This window comes from Myotis daubentonii, chromosome 9, assembly GCF_963259705.1.
Source record: "Myotis daubentonii chromosome 9, mMyoDau2.1, whole genome shotgun sequence".
Lineage (NCBI taxonomy): Eukaryota > Metazoa > Chordata > Mammalia > Chiroptera > Vespertilionidae > Myotis > Myotis daubentonii.
The window spans coordinates 79,354,908-79,375,099 of NC_081848.1; the positions used below are offsets into that span (position 1 = coordinate 79,354,908).

The 20,192-nt window shown below is 55.8% G+C and overlaps 1 protein-coding gene across 2 annotated transcripts in view; it reads right to left on the reverse strand.

Annotated features, from left to right (window-relative positions):
* LRP5 (LDL receptor related protein 5) overlaps nt 1-10,027 on the reverse strand; it is a 74,366-nt gene extending 64,339 nt beyond the window's left edge. For both annotated transcript variants that reach the window (XM_059709849.1, XM_059709850.1), the window contains exon 1: nt 9,821-10,027. In XM_059709849.1, the coding sequence (XP_059565832.1) occupies nt 9,821-9,902 (82 nt within the window). In that variant the 5' untranslated portion in view covers nt 9,903-10,027. The remainder of the gene's footprint in view (nt 1-9,820) is intronic.
* Between the last annotated feature and the right edge of the window lie 10,165 nt (nt 10,028-20,192).

Sequence of the window (20,192 nt, forward strand, 5' to 3'; positions counted from 1 at the left end):
CCTCGAAGGAAAACAAAGACCAGCTTTATTTGGAGCAGGCCCTCTCTGAGTCCGAGCCTCGGAAATACGGGCTCTTACTGGGGGCGGCGGCCCCTCGCTCGGCCCCACACAGCAGGACAGATGTTCTTCAATCTGGGAAACAGCTGGGCTGGATTTCGGGGTGGGAGGAGGGGGAGGGAGCTCACGACATGGCAGATTTAGGGGCCAGAGGAAGTAAGTTTGGGGCAGGTTTGTCCCGTGGACAGACGAGGCCTCCGGAGCCCTGAGACAGCTACTGAGCGTCCACCCCGCAGCAGACACCATGCCGGGGGCGGCAGGACAAGGACGGCGCCTCTGTCCCCCAGGCCCTCTCAGGCTGGGTGGGCCACGGAAGGTTCCGGACTCCGAGATGGATCTGGCTGGAGCAGCACTCACTCTGGGGAGCAGAAAGGGGGCCTGAGCCAGCTCAGGGGCAGCAGGGGATGGTGGGCGGAAAATCTCCAACTCTGGACGCTGAGAAACGAGTGTCATCTTCCGGGAAAAGTGAAGAATACGATGAAACTCGCTGTAGAAAAATTAATCTGGCCAGAAAGTTACATAAACGGGCAAGGGGAAGAAGGTTCTAGAAAGAAGGAGACCGCACAGAAGCGTATGTCCTCCACTCCGATCTTCCAATCTTGTCTTCCACAGCAAGTGCAGAGAGGGGTGGGGAGGGGGTGCCAGGGGAGGCCTCTGAGCAGCGTGGCAGGCAGGCTTCTCAATGAGGACAGACCAGACACGGGGCCTGTGTGTGTGTGTGGGGGGGGGGTGGGGGGCCAGGAGTCAGAGTCAGCTCTGAGTCAGCTCAGTAAGGACCGTGGGAGGCCAACACAGCGCCCCCACACCCGGACTCCCCACTCACTCTCCTTGTGGGGGGCGGTTTGGAGAGTTGGCCTGTCCCCCAGGCAAGCAGGTCTTGCTCCCAAGCCACCTTGCAGTGAGGACGTCGCCTCGCTCCCATCACCAGCTCGACTGGGACCAGGAGAGCCAGTGGAGGGTCTGGAAGGCTACCAGGCACCAGGGCTGACGCGCTCTGGCTCTGGCCACGAGCTCAGGCGGCTTTGAACTCCCCATTGAGCAATTTCCAGCGAGTTTTGTGAGGCAGGTACCGCCTCCCGTCTGGGGTAATGGAGGGGTGCCGCCTGGGGAAGAAAGGAAAGTTGCTCACATTTTGTTCTGGAATGAACTAGGGGAGGGGAGCAGTAACTTACACAGTAATTATATTTGCCTTCGGGTAACGCTGGAACTAGTTGCATTAGCGCTCGTTTCCTGAGTCGATGTGGCTCAAGCAACCCAGCACAAACGTCCCCTCGGATTCCTTCCAGGTCCTGCCAGCCACCCAAAACGAGAAGACCCGCCCCGTCGAGGCCGCAGATGCGTTTCTGTCCACAGCCAGAGACCAGCTCGCCTGTCGGAGAGCACTTCTCAAGTCCGGCCCTCCGACACCTGTTCAATGTCACCATTTACTGTCCCCGGACCCAAAGATCAAAGGATGGAACGCGATAGGCTGACTCTGAAGTTTATCGCAAAAGAGTAAACGTACAATAGGAGTCAACACAAACCTTCTTTGGAAAGAACAATGAAGGGGGAATTGCACCATCCATCTCAAAGTATACTGTGATGCTACACAGATTAAAACAGCAGCCTGCTGCTGCCCAACAGGTCACGGAGAAGGTTCCAGAATCAACAGCCGAGCATCTATGGACACGGCACATGAAAGGGTGACTTTATTATTCTTTTTTTTCTTTTCTTATTTAAAATCTTTATTGTTGAAAGTATTACATAGGTCCCATTTTCCCCCTATGGATCCTCTCCAGCTCACCCCTCGCCCGCCACCCCAGGCCTTCACCACCCTATTATCTGTGGCCAGGGTTATGCATATATACATACAAAGTCTTTGGTTGACTACCTCCCACCCACCCACCCTCCCCTACCTTCCCCCTGAGATTCTGTACTCTGTCCATGCTTCCATGTCTCTGAATCCACTCCGTTCATCAGTTTATTTTGTTATTTAAATCCCATGTATGCATGAGATCATGTGATACTTGTCTTTTTTTTTCTAATATATTTTATTGATTTTTTAGAGAGGAAGGGAGAGGGACAGAGAGTTAGAAACATGGATGAGAGAGAAGCATCGATCAGCTGCCTCCTGCACACTCCCCACTGGGTATGTGCCCGCAACCAAGGTACATGCCCTTGACCAGACCCAAACCCGGGACCCTTGAGTCTGCAGGCCGACGCTCTATCCACTGAGCCAAACCGGCTAGGGCTGACGCTTGTCTTTGACTGATTTCATGATACTCTCCAGGTGAAAGGGTGACATTTTAAACGAGTGGGGATAGGATGGGCCATTCTGTCAAGGTGTCGGGACCACTCCATACCCACTAACTGGCAGCAGGGACAGTTCAGATCCCTACCTCACACCACACATCCCTTCAAAAACCAGAGAGAATGTCTGACTATAGAGTACAAAACAGTAACAGTTCTTGGAGAAGATAAAGGAAGATGTATTTATAACCTGGGGGTGGAGAAGCCAGGCACAGATCCCAGAAGCCATAAGGGAAAAGAATGGGAGTTTGTGTTGTTTTTTTAATATATTTTTATTGATTTCAGAGAGGAAAGGAGAGGGAGAGAGAGAAACATCAATGACAAGAGAGAATCACTGATCGGCTGCCTCCTGCAAGCCCCCAACTGGAGATCAAGCCCGCAACCCGGGCATGTGCCCTGACCAGGAATCGAACCGTGACCTCCTAGTTCATAGGTCGACGCTCAACCACTGAGCAACACTGGCAGGGCAAGAATAAGAGTTTTTTATAACATAACACTTTTTCATGTCTTTATGATAATAAACCACCCAAAACAAGGATGGACTAGCTACAGACCGGAAGAAAAGAACTGGGAAAAATATATATAACCCAGCCAGTGTGGCTCAGCATGGCCTTTTGGAGGCACCTGTCAGCATCTTCACAAACTAATGAATGGATCTACGCTTTGACAAGGAATGTATCCCACAGAAATACTGGGCCCACGTGCACAGACATAAGTGTGTGGTGGTGTTCCCTGTGGCACGCCTTGCAATAGCCACAGAGCCTGCAAGAACTGAAGCGCTCTTCTGGGTAAAAGCGGTGACATGGGGTATGCCCTCGCTATGAAATAGCTCCTGGCCTTTAAAAAGAATGAAGTTCTAGCCCTGGCTGGATCTGCTCAGTGGTTAGAGCATCACCCCACAGAAGGTAGGATTGTAGGTTCAATTCCAGGTTAAAAGCTCCTCAGTTGTAGGTTCAATTCCCAGGCCCCAGTCAGGGGCGCATGCGGGAGGCAACCAATCAATGTGTCTCTCTCACGTCAATGTTTCTCGGTTTCTCTCTCTCTCTCTCTCTCTCTCTCTCTCTCTCTCTCCCTCTCTCTCTCTCCCTCTTCCTCTCAATCCCTTTCACTCCCTAGGGGAAAAAAAAAAAAAAAAGAATGAAGATCTAGAAGAAACAGAAAATTTTTACAATATGTAAGTAAAAAAGGAAAGCTATGAAATGACAGGTAGAGAGTGAATGGATTTAGATAAAAATGTGAGTCCAAAACAACGTAACATGTTAACATATGTGTTAAAGGTCTGGTCATCCCTGAGAAGAGAATTAAAACAGGCAATAAAAAAGGACACTCACCTTTGCAGAAAGAGGTGCCATGGTAAATGTTTAAGCTGTTTATATGTACTCATGTATGCCTTATATTTATTTTTTTTAATACGTTTGCATTGATTTGAGAAAGAGAAAGGGAGAGGGAGATAGAAACATCAATGTGAAAGGAACATCGATCGCCTGTCTCCTGTACGCCCCCTACTGGGGATTGAGCCTGCAACCTGAGCATGTGCCCTGCCCGGGACGGAACCAGTGACCACTTGGTACCTGGGTCAATGTTCAACCACTGAGCCACACCGGCTGGTCTTGCATTTAAACATATAAATATATTTTCATAAAAGACAATGACAAACAAGCACATGGAAAGATGTGCAGCGTCATTACTCACCAGGAAAATGAAACCACCATGAGGTACCATTTCACGCCTGCTAGGATGGCTTGAAGCAAAAAAAGGGGCCATTAAGTGTTGGTCGGGACATGGAGGAGCTGGGAACTCTTGGGCCTTGCTGGTGGGAATGTAAAACAGTGCGGCTGCTGTGGAGGCCAGTTTGATGGTTCCTCAAAATATTAGACACAGGATTACCATACGGTCCAGCATGTCCGACAGTGCAAGCAGGGACTCAAACACACCTTGCACACCCACGTTCACAGCAGCCTTATTCCCAATCGCCAAAGGTGGAAACCGACTCCTCAAGTGTCCATCGACAAATGAATGGATACGCAACATACGCTCTACCCATACGATGGAATATCCTTCAGACATAAGGAGGAATGGCGTTCCCACACATGCTACAGCTTGGATGAACCTCGACAGCATCACCCAAAGAAATAAGCCGGACACGAAAGGACAAACAGCGTGTGACCCCACTAATGTGTGGTACCTAGAACAGGCTAATTCAGAGACACGGGAAAGTGATGTCACCACAGCAACCTCCCAGCGGGTCCAGGCAAGAGAGGACAGAGGGACAGAGGACTCAGGATCTGGGCACAGACTGATCACAACCTGAGGTTCCAGGGCCGCGGAGCTGCCGGTGCTTTCTGAGCTTGAGGCCCACGCTCACTGGGCAGGGCGAGCCCGTGGGTGCCAGCAGAGAGCTAAGTCCCCGACCAAGCGACAGTCCATCTGGGACAAATCGGAAACCAAAGGCCGGCCTGGGGGGCTGCATAGATAATGGTGCTGCTTCAGGCTCAAGTCCAGGCAGAACCGATGTGGGCAAGGATGTGCCCTGGTTGGCACACACCCCACTTAGCTTAGGGGCACAGAGTCCCCCACTTACCAGGGCAAGGACCAACAGCCAGGTCTGCTCCCAGCTGCCAGCCACCCCTCAGGGGCAAACCGGCAGCAGAAACAGACCCCCATCATCTTTCACTACCTCCGGGCCCCTAGCTGGGCAAGGGTGTTAGGGCCTGGACTCCTGGGGCACCTCTGAAAGGAAATCCGGAGGCCTGGGCAGGGCTCTCAAATCCTTCCCCGAGTGGCCTGTCTTGAGGGAACAGCTTCCCGCTACCTCCTGACACTGGCTCCCTGAACCCCGCCAGGGCCCTGCAAGGCAGAGCCAGGGTCCCCACTTTGCAAGTGAGGGAACCAAAGCTGACAGCGAGCAAAGGACTTTCTAAAACTGAAGGGAAAGCAGCGAGCAGCCAGGCCCGGAGGCGGGACCCTGGGCCGCTCCCCGTGCGAAGCAGCTGCCTCCGCGTGTCAGCACTGGGACTGCGCGGTCCCCAGGACGCCCCACGGGACCCGTCTCCCGCAGACACAACACCACCGTCTGAGCCCACGTGTCAACAGGCCCCGAGGTGAGGGTGGACAGAGCCCCTCGCTCCCATCAGAGCCTCCCATTTTGAGAGCATTAGTGGCCCAGTTTCTCCCAGGGCTCCTGTCTCACTGACCAGAGACCCTCCCTGGAGGCCAGCACCGGCCCTCAGCTTGTCCCCTCGGCTCCCTTCACCATCAGCTGTCACGTCTCTGAATCAAGGCAGGAGGATCTAAGGGCTAATCTGCCCAGGTCCTGGCCCAGCTTAAAACAGCTTTCGCCGTCCCAGCCCCAGGGGGACACCAGGGCGTCCAGCGCACACCACGGCCCCCAGCCCACACCCAACAAGATCAACCTGCCGGCGGGCGAGGGACAGCAAGATGTGCTCTGCCCACACAATGGGAGGTCACTTGGCCGTGAAAAGGAATGAGGCGCTGACATATGCTACCATGTGGCCGGACCTCGAAACCCTGACACCAAAGAGGAAAAGCTGGCAAGAAAGACCACACCATACGATCCCATGGACATGAAAAGTCCAGGGCAGGCAACTCCACGGAGACAGAAAGCGGACTGGCGGCTGCCGAGGGAATGAGGAGGTGCTGTCTGATGGTACCGAGGCTTATTTCAAGGTGCTGAAATGTTTTGTGACTTGATAGAAATGGTGGTTAATCATACAACATTGTAATTATACTAAACTAGAGGCCCAGAGCACAAAATTCGTGCGGGGGGGCGGGGGGGGGGGGCGGGTTCCCTCACCCTGGCCTGCACCCTCTCCATTCCGGGACCCCTCATGGGATGTCCAACTGCCAGTTTAGGCCTGATCCCCAGGATGTCAGCCTAAACTGGCAGTTGGCCATCCCTCTCACAATCCGAGATGGCTGGCTGCTAACTGCTCATCTGCCTGCCTGCCTAATCACCCCTAACTGCCCCTCCTGCCAACCTGGTCACCCCCAACTGCCCCCCGCTGCTGGCCTGGTCGCCCCCAACTGCCACACACACCCCGCCGGCCTGGTTGCCCCCAACTGCCCCTGCCCCCGCTGGCCTGGTCACCCCACGCAGCCTGCTGTTCAGTTGTTTGGTCGTCCCTCACCAACCCCCTTGCCGGCCTTGTGGCCGCAAGAAGCCTGCTCTTCGGTTGTCAGTCCGGTTGTTTCAGTCGTGATGGCCCCTGGCTTTTTATATATTAGGATGCCTCCAAATTGTGCACTTTAAAAAAATTACTTTTATGTGTACTTCATCTCAACTTGAAAAAAAAAAAAAAAGATCAATTCAGCACCTTTCACCTAAAACAGATCTGACTCCAGCCTGTGTTTCCTATTCCCCCCTGACCAAAGCCTTCCGGAAGCTTCCATCGCCTTCTGGCACACATCCAGACTCTGCAGTGGGATCCAGCCTCTCTCAATGGAGAACCTCTGGTCCGTGAGGGTGAGGCCCCAGGCCCAGGTCTCTCCTAGCTCCACAGTCAGGAACAGCCGGCAGCAAAGACTGGGCCTCACCGCCTTTCTATCCTATTCTATCCCAACACTTCACACAAATGCCCAAGAGTAACACCAACCACAGCAGAAGCTGATCCAATGCCCGGCTGCTGTTCCACTGAATCCGTGGTAGGAAGTATCATTATGCCCATTTTACAGAAGACAAAACCGAGTCCCACAAAGCTCTCCCTCAACCCCCCAAAAGCAATTAGCAAGACTCTGGACCACTCAGGGTCCATGCCCTTCCTATTAACCACTCCAAGGCACCCCACTTGATGTCAGCGATAAACAAGTCAGACAGCGGACAAGATATCCAAGGTCACACACAGAAGACACATCCAGAGTGTATAACAACAACTTCTAAACCTTCCAGGCAAGATCAAGGCCCCTGTTACACAACAGGCACTGCCTGCGGCTCTGCCACCACCAGTCCCTCATGTGGGGCAGGGATGGCGCTGCGAGTTTCACATATGGCATGTAATGCTCCCAAACGCCCAGCATGGGGGGGGGGGGGGGGGGGACCAGATGAAGACACTGAACACACAGAAGCTAAATAAGTCGTCCGAAGTCAACCAGCTGCTGAGCACATACACCAGGTGGGTCTGACGCCAGGCCCCTGCTCAGCCCTGGCGAGCCGCCGCGGCCAGCACGAGTCCTGCATGCTGAGTCCTCACCTGACTGTACCCCCCTCCCCAGCCAGTGTGCAAACTCGGCTACATGCCTGAGCAGTGAGACAGTGCGGCTGAAATTAGACGGGTTCCAAATAGGACAGGATCTCCACAGCAAGTGTTGGACCATATGGATGGACTGGGTACATTCTTGGATCCAAACGGGAGGGTTACAGGCACGCGGGCCCTGCTCTGGAAAGGACGTTTGCTGGGAAGATTGTCTCAGTGGACTCCACACACCATCTAGTTAACACCCACTCGCCGGGGGGCCCCCCCAGTGGCCAGGCCCTGGCCATCTGCAGTAACTCCCTGGGGGATCCTGGACAGGCGGGGCCTGGAGTGAGTGCTGTGGGGCCAAAGGGGAGCCGCCTTGGGCCGTTCCCAGCAAGGGAACCTCGAGAACAAAGGCACTTCACTGGGCTCCGAGCTTCAAATTGCAACAGGAAGCAATCAGGAAAAATAATTAGCTACCAACTTACTGGCTTCAGTCTGGACGGAGGCATAAATCGAGCCCAGGAATCAGGGACATAGCCCATCGAGAGCAGCCCCAGCGCTTCTGCAAATGCCGCCTGGTCCTTCCATTTTAGGCCTGGGTCACCCCGCCGGCCGTGCTCTGAGAACCTCAGGCTCATATACTTCCTAATGGTAAAATAATCAACTCTATTTCTGCCTCACATACAACTGAGCTCCACAGATGGGATTCTTCTCCTTGGGGGCTTGAACTGCACAACGGCAGGCATTCGCCTCTGGCAACGTCACCCCAAAAGCTACAGGAAATCCAAAACTGCAACGAAGTGCAAAGCAACAGAGCCGGCTGAGAAACCCCACCTTTAAAACAAACATCTTCCCCAAAAAAATCCGTTTGCCTCCGTGATCCAGGCATTTCCGGAAAGAAAAGGAGCACGTTGGCCTCAACTCCCCAGATACTGTCATTGTTTGGTCGTCACCTTGTTTTGCTAGGATCGGACACGGCCGAGAAATGTAAAAACACTCCTGAGAGAGACCAAGTTGGGGTGAAACCGCCAACAGTCTCTAGGCTTGGACTGGGGGGGGGCAGGAGGACTTGAGGAAACCATGCTTCTCGGTCCCCCCAAACCTTAATGTAGGGGGCCGCAGCACTGGGAACGTGACCACAGAGCCAGGCCAGGACACCTCCCTGCAATGTCCACCCTGGAAATATTCAGGGAGACAGCTGTTTGCCTTAAAGAGGCCCAGACAAAGGAACCCAAGGTGTCCCCCCCCCAAAAAAAAAAACCCGCCACCAGCAAAACAGCAGCCCCCATAGCACGGCCTCCCTGGCCATGTCCACCGGCCCTGCCACACTCCAGACAAACAACACTCACGTCTGAGGATAATGATTTAGGTAGCGAGAGACTTGCTTCAAAAACCACATGGCAATCTCCAAATTAAAAGAACATGTGTAGCGTTTCACAGGCGCTTAGGTTTCCTAAGCCCTCCTGACCTCAACTCCACCCCTTGGGACACACCAAAAGTTGCAGAACATTCCCAGCCCTCGGTCTCCCCACGGGTGTGCACAACCGACGCTCGAGCTCGCGGCCCCGCCACGCCGCGCCCTGGAACCCCGTCCTCCGCGGCGGCCCCACGCAGCCGGCCCCTCGGAGGCCACCGTTTGGGGCCCCCGTGGCCAGACGGGTCCTTGCGGCACCTGGCAGGTGTCAGTCGGTTAGAAAACCGACAGCCACACCGATGAAAAGCCAGCGCCACAGGCCAGGCCGCCCGCGCGGATCTCAGAACTTTCTCTGCAACTTAAATCAGTTCTCGGAGCTCGCAGGCCGGCCGCGCGGCCATCGGAAGCAGGCTCGCCAGAGTTCCCGGCGCAGGGCGGCCAGGCCCGTCTCGGGCCGAAAGTCCTCGCTCGGCGCCTGCCCGCGGGGCCGGGGTCCCCGGGTCCCAGCGCGGCCTCGCCCGCCGGCTCCACGCGGGCGCACTGCCGAGCGCGCCGGGGCCCGGGCAGGTGAGGGCCCGCCCGCGCCGCACCTGGCAGGGACGGCGCCGCCCGCGCGCCCCGCTCGCCGCCCCAGGACGCTCCGGACCGGGCCCTGCGTCCCCGGAGGGGCCCGGACGGTGGAGACAAAGGGCCGCGCGCGGCACCCGGACGGCGGGGGCCGACGGGGGGCGGCGGGGACCCGCGGCGCGCGCCCCAACTCGTCCCCAACTTGCAAAGTCGCTACCGCGCGCCGCGCACTTGGCCGTGGGCCGCCCGAGACGCCTGGGCTCCCGGGCCATTGTCCCCGCGGCCCGCGCCCACCTACCCGCGGCGGGGGCCAGGCTGCAGCACAGCGCGAGCAGCAGCAGCGGTGGCGGCGGCGGCGGCCGGGGCGGCGCCGCCTCCATGTTGTCCGGGGCCGGCGGGCCCGCGCCGCGCTCACTCAGGCTCCATGGCGCGGCGCGGCAGCTCCTCGCGCGGCTCCCGGCGCCTGCCGCCTCCCCCTCGGGCGCCGCGGACCAGGACGACGGGGGAGGAGGGAGGAGGAGCGGGAGCGGAAGCCGCGCCGCGTCTCCGCCCCCCGCCGCTGCCGCCGCCGCCCGCCCGCGCCCCCCGCGCTGGCCGCGCCCTCCCGCGGGCGCCCCCCGGAGCCGGCCTGCGGCGAGGCTGCCGCTGCGCGCCGGCCCCGCGGGCCTCCCCGCGCCCCCCGCCTCCTCTGGAGTCGCCGGGGCTCCACCGGGCGCGGGTTGGACTCCGGGCTCCCACCCCGTGGGGGCCGGGGGCCCATCAAGTCCCGGAAGCAGGTGTGTCACCTGTAGGGTTGCACAGACCGGGCCTTTACCGATGGGTAAACTGAGGCCCGGGGGCGGGGCGTGGGGAGGGGTGTTGTCCGAGGCCCACGGGGAGGCAGTTTGGGGGCTGTGAGCCAGGGGTTCCCGGAACAAGGTCTGTGCGCTTTCCCGCGACGGCAGCCACCGCGGCAGCCCCCACCTGTTCGCACAGGTGAGGGCGCCCAGGAGGGCAGAGCACAGAGTAACAGAAGTAGCTGATGGAGAGAGGCAGGAGCTGCACGGGCTGCGATTGGAGTGGGCTTGAGGTTTTATTTTTTAACTAAATGCCCTCTACATTCGTTATGATACAGAGACTGAGGCAGACATGCTGGTCTTCCCAACAGCTTCCGGGCGGGCTGAGCGAGAAAGGCCCTGGGGTGGCAGACCCCGCCTTTGACTCGTTCAACCAGCAGGCACTGACCTCCCCCATCTCCCTGGCTCTGTCCCCACCTGACCATGGAGCTCTGCCTGGACCCTCAGGGGACAGGAGGGGCTGGGAGGGCCATGGCACTAGCTCTGGAACCCGAAGGCCCCAGTTCAAACTCTGGATCCAGAACCAGCTGTGCCCTTGGGCAGGTCTAAATATAACCTTCCCCCAGCGCTTTCCTTCCTTACAGAATAGGGCCAGCAGTGCCCTGCAGGTGAGCGTGAACTGTCACAACCTGTGCTCACGATGCCAGCATTCTTCCTGTATTTGTGACAACTTTACAAAGCTAGGCAGAATGTCTCTGTCCTATGGAGTTATATTCTAGGGAGGGAGACAAGCAAAATCAAGAAGACAGATCAATTTAAAACAAACAAAAAGCCCCAAAACACTATTAACAGACTGTGAGGAATTCCATGAAAAATGAAGATTATTGAGCTGCAATGTCTGGGGAATTCTGACTTGGGAGGTGGGGACATTGACAAAGGAGTGGGCACCGGCAAATGGTGCAGTAGGAACAGCCAGCCGGGCCAGTGTGGATCAGACCTGGATAAGGAATCGAGACATATCCAAAGAGGAAGGGGAGCCATTGTAGGCATCTATAATAACAAAAGCGTAATATGCAAATCGACTGGACGTCCAAACAACGGAATGACCATCAGGACAACTTTCCAGACGACCTTCCGGATGAAGCCATGGCTGCCAGGGTCTAGGCTGCTGGGGCTGTGAAGGCCTACCCTTGCACGAATTTCGTGCATCGGGCCTCTAGTTAAAGCAATAAAATCCTTGCCGATTTCTCTCACACTCTATGCCCAATCTCAGTAGCACATCCTGTTGGCTCTACTTTCAAAACAGATGCAGACTCCCTGCTCTTCTCCCACCTCCACTATCACCACCCCTATGGGTCTCCTGCTTCCCACTTTGACCCCCTCAGTCTAATCTCACAGCAGCCACAGTGAGCAGGTTAAAACAAGTCAGATCACATCCCTCCTCTGCTCAAGAACTTTCTAAAGCTCCTGTATCAGTCAGAATAGAAGTCAAAAAGCCTTATGGCACCTACTGGGCCTGATCTGGCCATACCTCTCCCTTTATCTCTCCAGCCTTCTTATGCACCCTCCTTGCTCTCCCTCACCCTGTTCCAGACTCTGTGGCCTCCTGGCTGGTCCTCCAACACACCAGGCGCATTCCTGCCTCAGGGCCTTTGCACTTGCTGGCCTCTCTTCTGGTCTCTCTTATCCCTAGTTATCCGCATGGTTCACTTCTTTACATCTTCATTTCCTCAGCCAGGTCTTCCCTAAGCCCCTTTGAAAATTGCAAACCAGGCCCCTCCTACACCCACCCTTCCCAGCACTGCCTGCTCACTTCTCTACTTTACTTTTCCCCTTTGCACTGACTGACATCTGACAAACTCTTAACTTTCTTCCCTCCATGGGAATGGAAGCTCCAGGAGAACAGAGACTTTCATTTGTTTTGTTCCCTGTGTATCCCCGGAGCCTAGACCAAGGCCCAGCACGCAGTAGGTGCTCAATAAATGTTTGTTGAATGAATGAATGAAGTGAAATGATCTGACTTACATTTATCAAAGGAGCACTCTGGCTGCTGAGGGGGGTGGGGGGGACAAGGCTCCCAGGAGGAAAGAGGGGATGCAGGTGACTGGTCAGTAAATGGTTACCATGGTAACAGCCAGGAGAGATGGGTTCTGGACTGGTGGCGTGGGAGTTGAGGGAGCTCAGGAATGGCCAGAAGGAGTTGGGTTCAGGAGTTGTGCTTTAGGAAGAGCACATGGGACTGGGGAAGGGCACTGGTTGTGGGGATGAAGGGAAGGGGGGCCAGGGAGCACATGGGAGCTCTGCTAGCGGACCCATTACACAGCTGGGCCAAAGTTCAAGCAAGCCAAGGCTCTAGATCTGAGAAGCTGAGGACCCTGCACTCAGTTATGCAGATGATTAAAAGCAAAATGAACCAAGAATATAAAAAACAGATACTGAGACTCTGTTCTCAGAGAGAGAGAGAGAGACGGCCAGCTCGAAAGTTCAGAATGGGAGAATCCAGTAAATAGAGAAGAGGCCATTTAAGTCTGGGGGTGACAGAGGCCGGCGGCAGCTCCCGGAGTTTCCTGTGCCAACCCTTGTGATGTCCACTGTGGAGGGACCACCAGAGACCCCCGAGAGGGAGGGACTGTGCCCCAGGCCCCCAGGCATCAGACCATGATCCCAGCTGGCCTGACTCCGCTCAGAACCTTGAGAAAGTCACTTGCGGAGCACAAATGAGAACTAGTCACTATTTATTCTGACACCACAAGGACAGTGATTTTTAGACTCTTCGCTGATGTCAGAGCAACCGGAGACTGTGCTAAGCTCCCACTTCCCCGGAAGGCTGCTGTCACCTCCTCAGGCCACCGGGCTTTTCTCCGGCCCCCTGTTTGGAAATGCTCACTCTCGACGCATTCCTCAGAGGCAGGCTGCGTCTCAGCGAGGTGACGGGGCTCAGCAGCTGGCGGGTGGAATCATTTGCGGGGACAGGGGCTCCATGAGGGTCCTTTTAGGGCCCATCCGAGGGTGCCACCTCCGCCCCGTGACACTTGGGGAAAGTGCCTCTTGGGTTTGCCTCCCGGCTGGAACATGCTGACTCCGGACAGTTATTCTGGGCACGAGAGCCCTCCCGCCCAGCCCGGCCTGGCCTGTGGGCAGAGGTGTGCCTTGGGCTCCCAGCATCTCTGAACTACGAGCACCCTCCACAGGGCAGCTCGGTGGAGGAGGGCAGAGGGGATGTCCACACACCAACCCACCCCTGGGCCCCCACGGGCCTGGCCCCTGCAGCAGCACCACCTCCTAGCAACCTGCGCCGGGAGCCGGCGAGGGAAGGCGGCCACCAGGGCGTGGACTGGATTCGGGATCTCTCTGGGAGCTTCACTGGTAGCGGGCCATGGTTTCTATGGAGATGGCCGGGGTGTGAGGGACACGGGCTAGACTTCCCCTCTGAGCCTCAGTTTCCTCGTGTATAAAATGGGAATGATGGTATCTGCCCGGCTTCTTTCTGGGTGCTGATGGGAAACTCAGACAAGAGTTTTGAAAAAATGACTGACCTGAGGTTGGGTGTGCCAGGCACGCACTCGGGGCAGCCCCCCCCCACACACACACACACACTCACACACACACACACACACTCTCACACACACACTCACACACACACACACACTCACACACACACTCTCACACACTCACACACACTCACACACACACTCACACACACACTCTCACTCACACACACACACACACACACACACTCACACACACACACACACACACACACACACACGTGCTCTTCTCCTTCCCAGAGCTGCCATCAGCCTGGAGTTTGTAGCCCTGAGCCCCCCCCCCCCGCGCCTCCCCCCCGACCCCCGTGATAGGTGGCCTGTCACGTAACTCACATCCGGGGGGAGGAGGCCCTGGGAGTCTGGCCCGTCTGGCCCACCTGGCAGCGTTGTTCTCAATGCAGATTAAGGAGTCCACATTCAGGTTTGATTCCCCTTTTAAACGCTTTAAAGACACCTGCAGTGGGTTGAACAGTGGCCCCCAAACAGTTATGTCCACGTCCTAATCCCAGGAACCTGTGCGCATTAACCTATTTGGACAAAGGGTCTTTACAAGGGTAATTAAGTGAAGGATCCTAAAATGAAGAGATCATCCTGGATTATCCCAGTGAACCTAAATCCAGTGACAATGGTCCCTAAGACGGAAAGGCAGAGAGAGATCTGAGACGGACAGAGGAGGAGGAGAAAGAAGACAGGGGCAGAGGTTGGACTGATGCGGCCACAAGCAGCCCCGGAGGCTGGAAGAGGCAGGAGGGACCCCCCTGAGAGCCTTGAGAGGGAGCCCGGCCCCACAGCCAGCTTGATCTCAACCCTGGGCCCCAGAACCGTGAGAGAGCGACGTTCTGCTGTTGTAAGCCCGCCTGCTGGTGGCGATTTGTTCTAGTAGCCCCAGGCCACTGATACTGCCCCCAATCTTCACAGACCCCCCTCTCCCCACCCCCTACCCCCCTCTCTTCATCCCCTACCCCCCACCCTCTTCGCCGCACAAGGAAGGGAGAAGTGAGGTCAGAGAGGTAAGGCCTTGTCAGGGCGTCATCTCCAACTGGCAAAAGTGAGTGGTTGCAACAGCGTCAGTGGCCTGTGAAGCCCAAAATGATTTTTTAAAAAAAATATATTTTATTGATTTTTTACAGAGAGGAAGGGAGAGGGATAGAGAGTCAGAACCATCAATGAGAGAGAAACATCGATCAGCCGCCTCCTGCATGCCTCCCACTGGGGATGTGCCCGCAACCAAGGTACATGCCCTTGACCTGAATCGAACCTGGGACCCCTCAGTCTGCAGGCCGACGCTCTATCCACTGGGCCAAACCAGTCAGGGCCAAAAATGATTATTATCTGGCCCTTTTCTGAAACGTTTGCCCGCCCCTGTACTAGGTGGGCAATGCCAGATGGTGATACCTGTTCTAGAGAAAATAAGGCAGAGTAAGAAGGTCGGGGGGGGGGGGGCGGTGAGAAAGGACTCACTAGGAAAGCGACATTAGTGCAGGGACCTGGAGGAAGGCAGGAGGAAGCTGTGCAGCCTGCGGGAGAGGCCAGTGCAAAGGCCCTGAGGCACGGTGAGGGCTGGAGGGGTCAGAGCAGAGAGAGGCAAGGTCAGAGAGGAGCAGGCTGGCTCTGAGGGACCATGGAGGACACCTCCTCTGAGTGAGATGGGAGGACCATCCGGGGCCGGGAGCAGAGGAAGCATGAGTTTGGGTTTCCATTGCACAGGATGTCTCTGCTCTTGTGTAGGAATAGACTGAGGGGCCGTTGCAGTGGTCCAAGTTCAGGAGGGTGATGACCAAGACTGCAACGGCAGAGATGGTGAGAAGTGGTTGGATTCTGGGTCTCCCTGAGGGCAGAGAGGACGTGGAGAGGAATGTCAAGGCTGAGAAGAGAAGGTGTCCGGGATGATGCCAAAGTGTTTGACAGGAGTAAGGCTGGGCTGCCACGCATTGAGACCGAGACCTGAGAGCCAGTGTGCAAAAGGGCAGAGAGGCTGCGGGGGGGGGGGGGGGGGGGGCGAAGTCAGCCTTGAACTTGTCTAGCCCAGATCCTGTCCGGTTTCCCGGTGGAGGGCCTGGGGTTTAGGGAAGAGGCCTGGGCTGGGCCTAGAAATGTGGGATCCTCAGTGCTGGAGGCCATCATCCTGGAGGAGCAGTTACGAAGAAAGAGGTTCGAGGGCTGCACGATGGGGCTCTCCGAGCGCCCCGCACGGGTGAGAAGGGCCAGGAGAGAGTGGGTTCCAGAAGCCAGGAAAGAAAGTGAGGGAGGGGGAGGGCCAAGTGTGGGCTGCTCCAGGCAAGCGGGACGGGCTGGAGCCTCAGCCACTGTGCCTAGCAGGCGGCCGCTGGCCCGTGAGCAGTGTCCCACGCACCTGGCGTTTCCTGAGGACCAGGCATGAGGCTCACACTGAGTGAACACGCAGGGCTACGCAGGGACGAGGCAGAAAGCGCCTGCCCACACCTGGGTGGGACCCTGGGCAGCCGCCAGACCTCTCCGCTCAGTCTCAAGTGCAGTGAAGTTCGTGGGTCCACTTCTGGTCCCCAGAACAGCCTCAGTTCAGGAGCTGCAGTTCCAGTTTCTGTTTAATGATCAAAACTAACGATTATTCAGTCCCAGCTTCTCCCCTCTCCCAGCTCTGCTGGCTGCAGGTGGGGGAGCCGCAGCAGGGGTGGGGGGTGGGGGGCGGTGTTTGCAGCCGGCCTCTGCTCTTCCCCTGATGGCTGGGGCAGGAGGGTGGGAGACCTAAGGACAGGAAAGTGTGGGGGTGGGACTGCAGCCCCTGGGGACCCAGCCTGGGGCCCTGTAGTTTGGGGGATTGCAAATGTTGATTCTTTCTCCCACGGGCTCTATGTGGACACCTTTCTCAGATGGCCGCTGATCCCAGGACACACACCAGTTGCCCGGGAAGCACAGCCACCTGCCCAGGTCCAAGGCTGGCCAGGCAGCGACAGCAACAGCCTTGACCTTTAACTTCTGAGGCATGGAGCAAGCACCAGACACACGTGCTGTCCCTCCCACCCTCCAGACCCCAGCTCCAGGGGACGTATGTCCCCCTGGTTTTCTGAAGCCCCTCTGTCAGTTTTGAGGTGAAGGGGACGCACCTCAGGGCCGCTCTCTCTCACTCCACCCGCTCCCCTTTGTACTCTCAAGGTGGGCGGAGGGCTCACAGGGGTGGCCACCATCCGGGCTGGGCTGGCCTAGAACTGAGGGTTCCCAGGACATGGGACCGCCAGGGCTAAGACTGGGAAAGTCCCTGGCAAACAGTCTCCCCTCTGGGCCGTGCCCACCCGAGGATGTGGGCACAAAAGAGCAGAGCAGGCCCTGCTCTATGCCTGCCACCTACAAGTGAAAAATCACTCTTCAAAACATCAATGCCATTAAAAAGGAGAAGAAGAAGATGATGATGATGAGGGATTTTTCTAGATAAAAACAGACATGTGAGATATCCTGACTGATCTTTTTTTAAAAAATAACTCTGCTGATATGAAGAACTGTGAATGTTTCTTTAAAGATGTGACAAAGCTATTCTGTTTACATAAGAGCCTGCTCTCTGGAGGTCTCTTCTAAACTATTTAATGCAGATCCGTCATAACAGTCTGCGATGTACTTTCAATATTTATATGTTTGGCAAATGTGGCAAAACCTTAACAAAAGATAAAGCTAACTAATAAAATGATGGGTGGTCAGTGTAAAAATAAAATAAGATAAAATAAAAGGTTATAAACCAGCCCGCAGACTGGAACACTGTGGGGTGTTCTATCTCCTAACCCGGGAATCGGTGCCCCATGGAGCTTTCGGGGCTCCTCTGGGTGCCTGTGCGAGCACGGTGCGAGGGGAGACCCAGCCCAGGATCGCCGGCACCTCCGTCCGGGTTGGGGTCTGCAGTGGGAGGGCGAACCCTCCCAAGTCCGAGTGAGACCCTCGGGTTCACCGGCACCTCCCCTGCCCTTGGCCCTCAGCCCCATCCGGTGCGCAGCGAGGCGGAGCGCCCGTGGCTGGTGCGCCTGCTGCCCGCGCCCCTCCCGGCCGGGTCACGGTGCTTCCCTGCGAGTCAATAAATCTCTGCCCAAAGATCAAGGCGGGCAGCGGGCAGAGCACGCGGCGCCTTTGAAGGGCGGCCCCGCCTCACAGTCCACCAGCTCCCTGCAGACTTTGTACCCAGACTTTGTTTTCTCCTTGCCAGGAAGGGGCGAACCCCTGGCCTCCCGCTGCGCAATCTGGGCCAGAGGCCACAGGGCGTGTTCCTCCTTCGAGTCTGTGTTCCAGGTTCCCCAGGAAGGCCTCGGAGTCCTCCTGACGCCCATTCCACAGAGGGGGAAACCGAGGCCCGGGGCAGGTTGGATCTCAGTCTTGACGAAGATTCCTCCGTGAGCAAAGCGTGGGGCTGCAGACCCCGTTATTTTATTTCCTACAGCGAACGCCCTGTGTCTTTTTGGAGGGGGAAGATCAGAGTGGCTCCCGGCTGGGTCCTGCAGTGAGCCGTGCGGCCACGAGGGGGCAGCAGTATCTAGTCCTGCCAGGCTCTTCCTGGAGCGCTGCTTTCAGAGAAGAAACAGCTGTGAAAATAGGCGGGGGTTGGGGGTGGGGGGTCGTGGGGGAGGGGGGCGGCTCCCAAGATGGACCTCACCAGGACCTGCACATACTGATGCTGTCAAGATAAGATAAAAGGAAAGGACGTGGGCTCCGGGGGATGCCGAATGCCGAATGCCCACTGCATGCCTTTGGCCAAGTTGTTGAACCTCTGGAGACCTGTTTTCTTTATTTTTTTGAAATATGTTCTTTATTGATTTCAGAGAGAGGGAGAGAGAGAGATAGATACATCAATGATGAAAGAGAATCATTGATCGGCTGCCTCCTGCACGCCCCCCACTAGGGACGAAGCCTGCAACCTGGGCATGTGCCCTGACTGAGAATCGAACTGCGACCTCCTGGTTCATGGGTCAAGAGGTCTGGAGGGAGAACCTGCAGACAGAACAATGCAAAGTTCGTGGGCCCAGAATGTGCCTGCTTTGTAAAACAGAAATAATAATAATAATTTCCAGAGCATGTCCCCATCTCATTAAATGTTACAAAACTGTTTTCTGACTCCATAAAGAACAGGTAAGCCTCATGTTCCTCTTCCCACCCTCACCCCTCCCAAAGTAGAGCAGTAGTAACTCTCCCTCCCACGTGGTGCTCTCTGTGCCACCGGGCTCATGGCGAGTCCTGGGAACCATGACCTCACTGAGGGCGGTAGTGAGGGACGTGTCCAAGCTAATCCCAGCACAGGTGGCCAGATACACACACACACACACACACACACACACACACGGGAGTTAATTCTTGGCTTTTGAGCATAAAATTGACTTGAGGATCCCAAAGAATTCTCTAAGGGTTTGATCTATTGATATGTACCATTTCAGAAATTAAAACCAAGAAATATTTTTTAAATGTTTTTATTGATTTTTTAAAAAACATTTTCATTGATTTCAGAGAGAAAGGGAGAGGGAGAGAGAGAGATAGAAACATCAATGATGAGAGAGAATCATTGATTGGCTGCTTCCTGCACGCCCTCCTACTGAGGATCAAGCCCACAGCCGGGGCATGTGCTCTTGACCAGAATCAAACCTGGGACCCTTCAGTCTGCTGGCTAACACTCTATCCACTGAGCCTAACCAGCTAGGGCTTTATTGATTTTTTAGAGAGAGAGGAAGGGAGAGGGATAGAGAGAGAGAAACACCGATGAGGAAGAAACATCATCAATCGGCTGCCTCCTGAACACCCTGACTGGGAAATCAAACCATGACCTCCTGGTTCATAGGTCGACATTCAACCACTGAGACACACAGTATGGCTTACAAAGCCTGAAATATTTACTGCCTGGTCCTTTATAGAAAATGTTTGTCAATCCCCATTCCAACTAAATGCCCTTAGCTTTGTGTTCAGAGCATAAAATGAACCTTCAATTAATAATATCAATAAAGGGTAGAGCATGAAGGGAAGTGTTGGCTTTGTCTATCCCGCACAGGGGTCTCGGTTCAGCATTCACTAGGTCAGTGCTCACAGAGACTTTATTAAACAAAACTACCGTAATGAGAATTGACTATATGGTGAAACTGAGGCACAGAGGGCCTAGTCTAGTCTAAGCCTTGTGCTGCTGTCACTCAGTTAAAAAGTGAAGGAACCAGCCTGGCCAGCATGGCTCAATGGTTGAGCATGGACCTATGAACCAGGAGGTCACGGTTCAGTTCCCAGTCAGGGCACATGCCCAGATTGTGGGCTCGACCCCCAGTGTGGGGCGTGTGGCAGGCACATTCTGGGCACATTCTCATCATTGATGTTTCTACCTATCTCTTCCTTTCCCTTCCTCTCTGAAATCAATAAA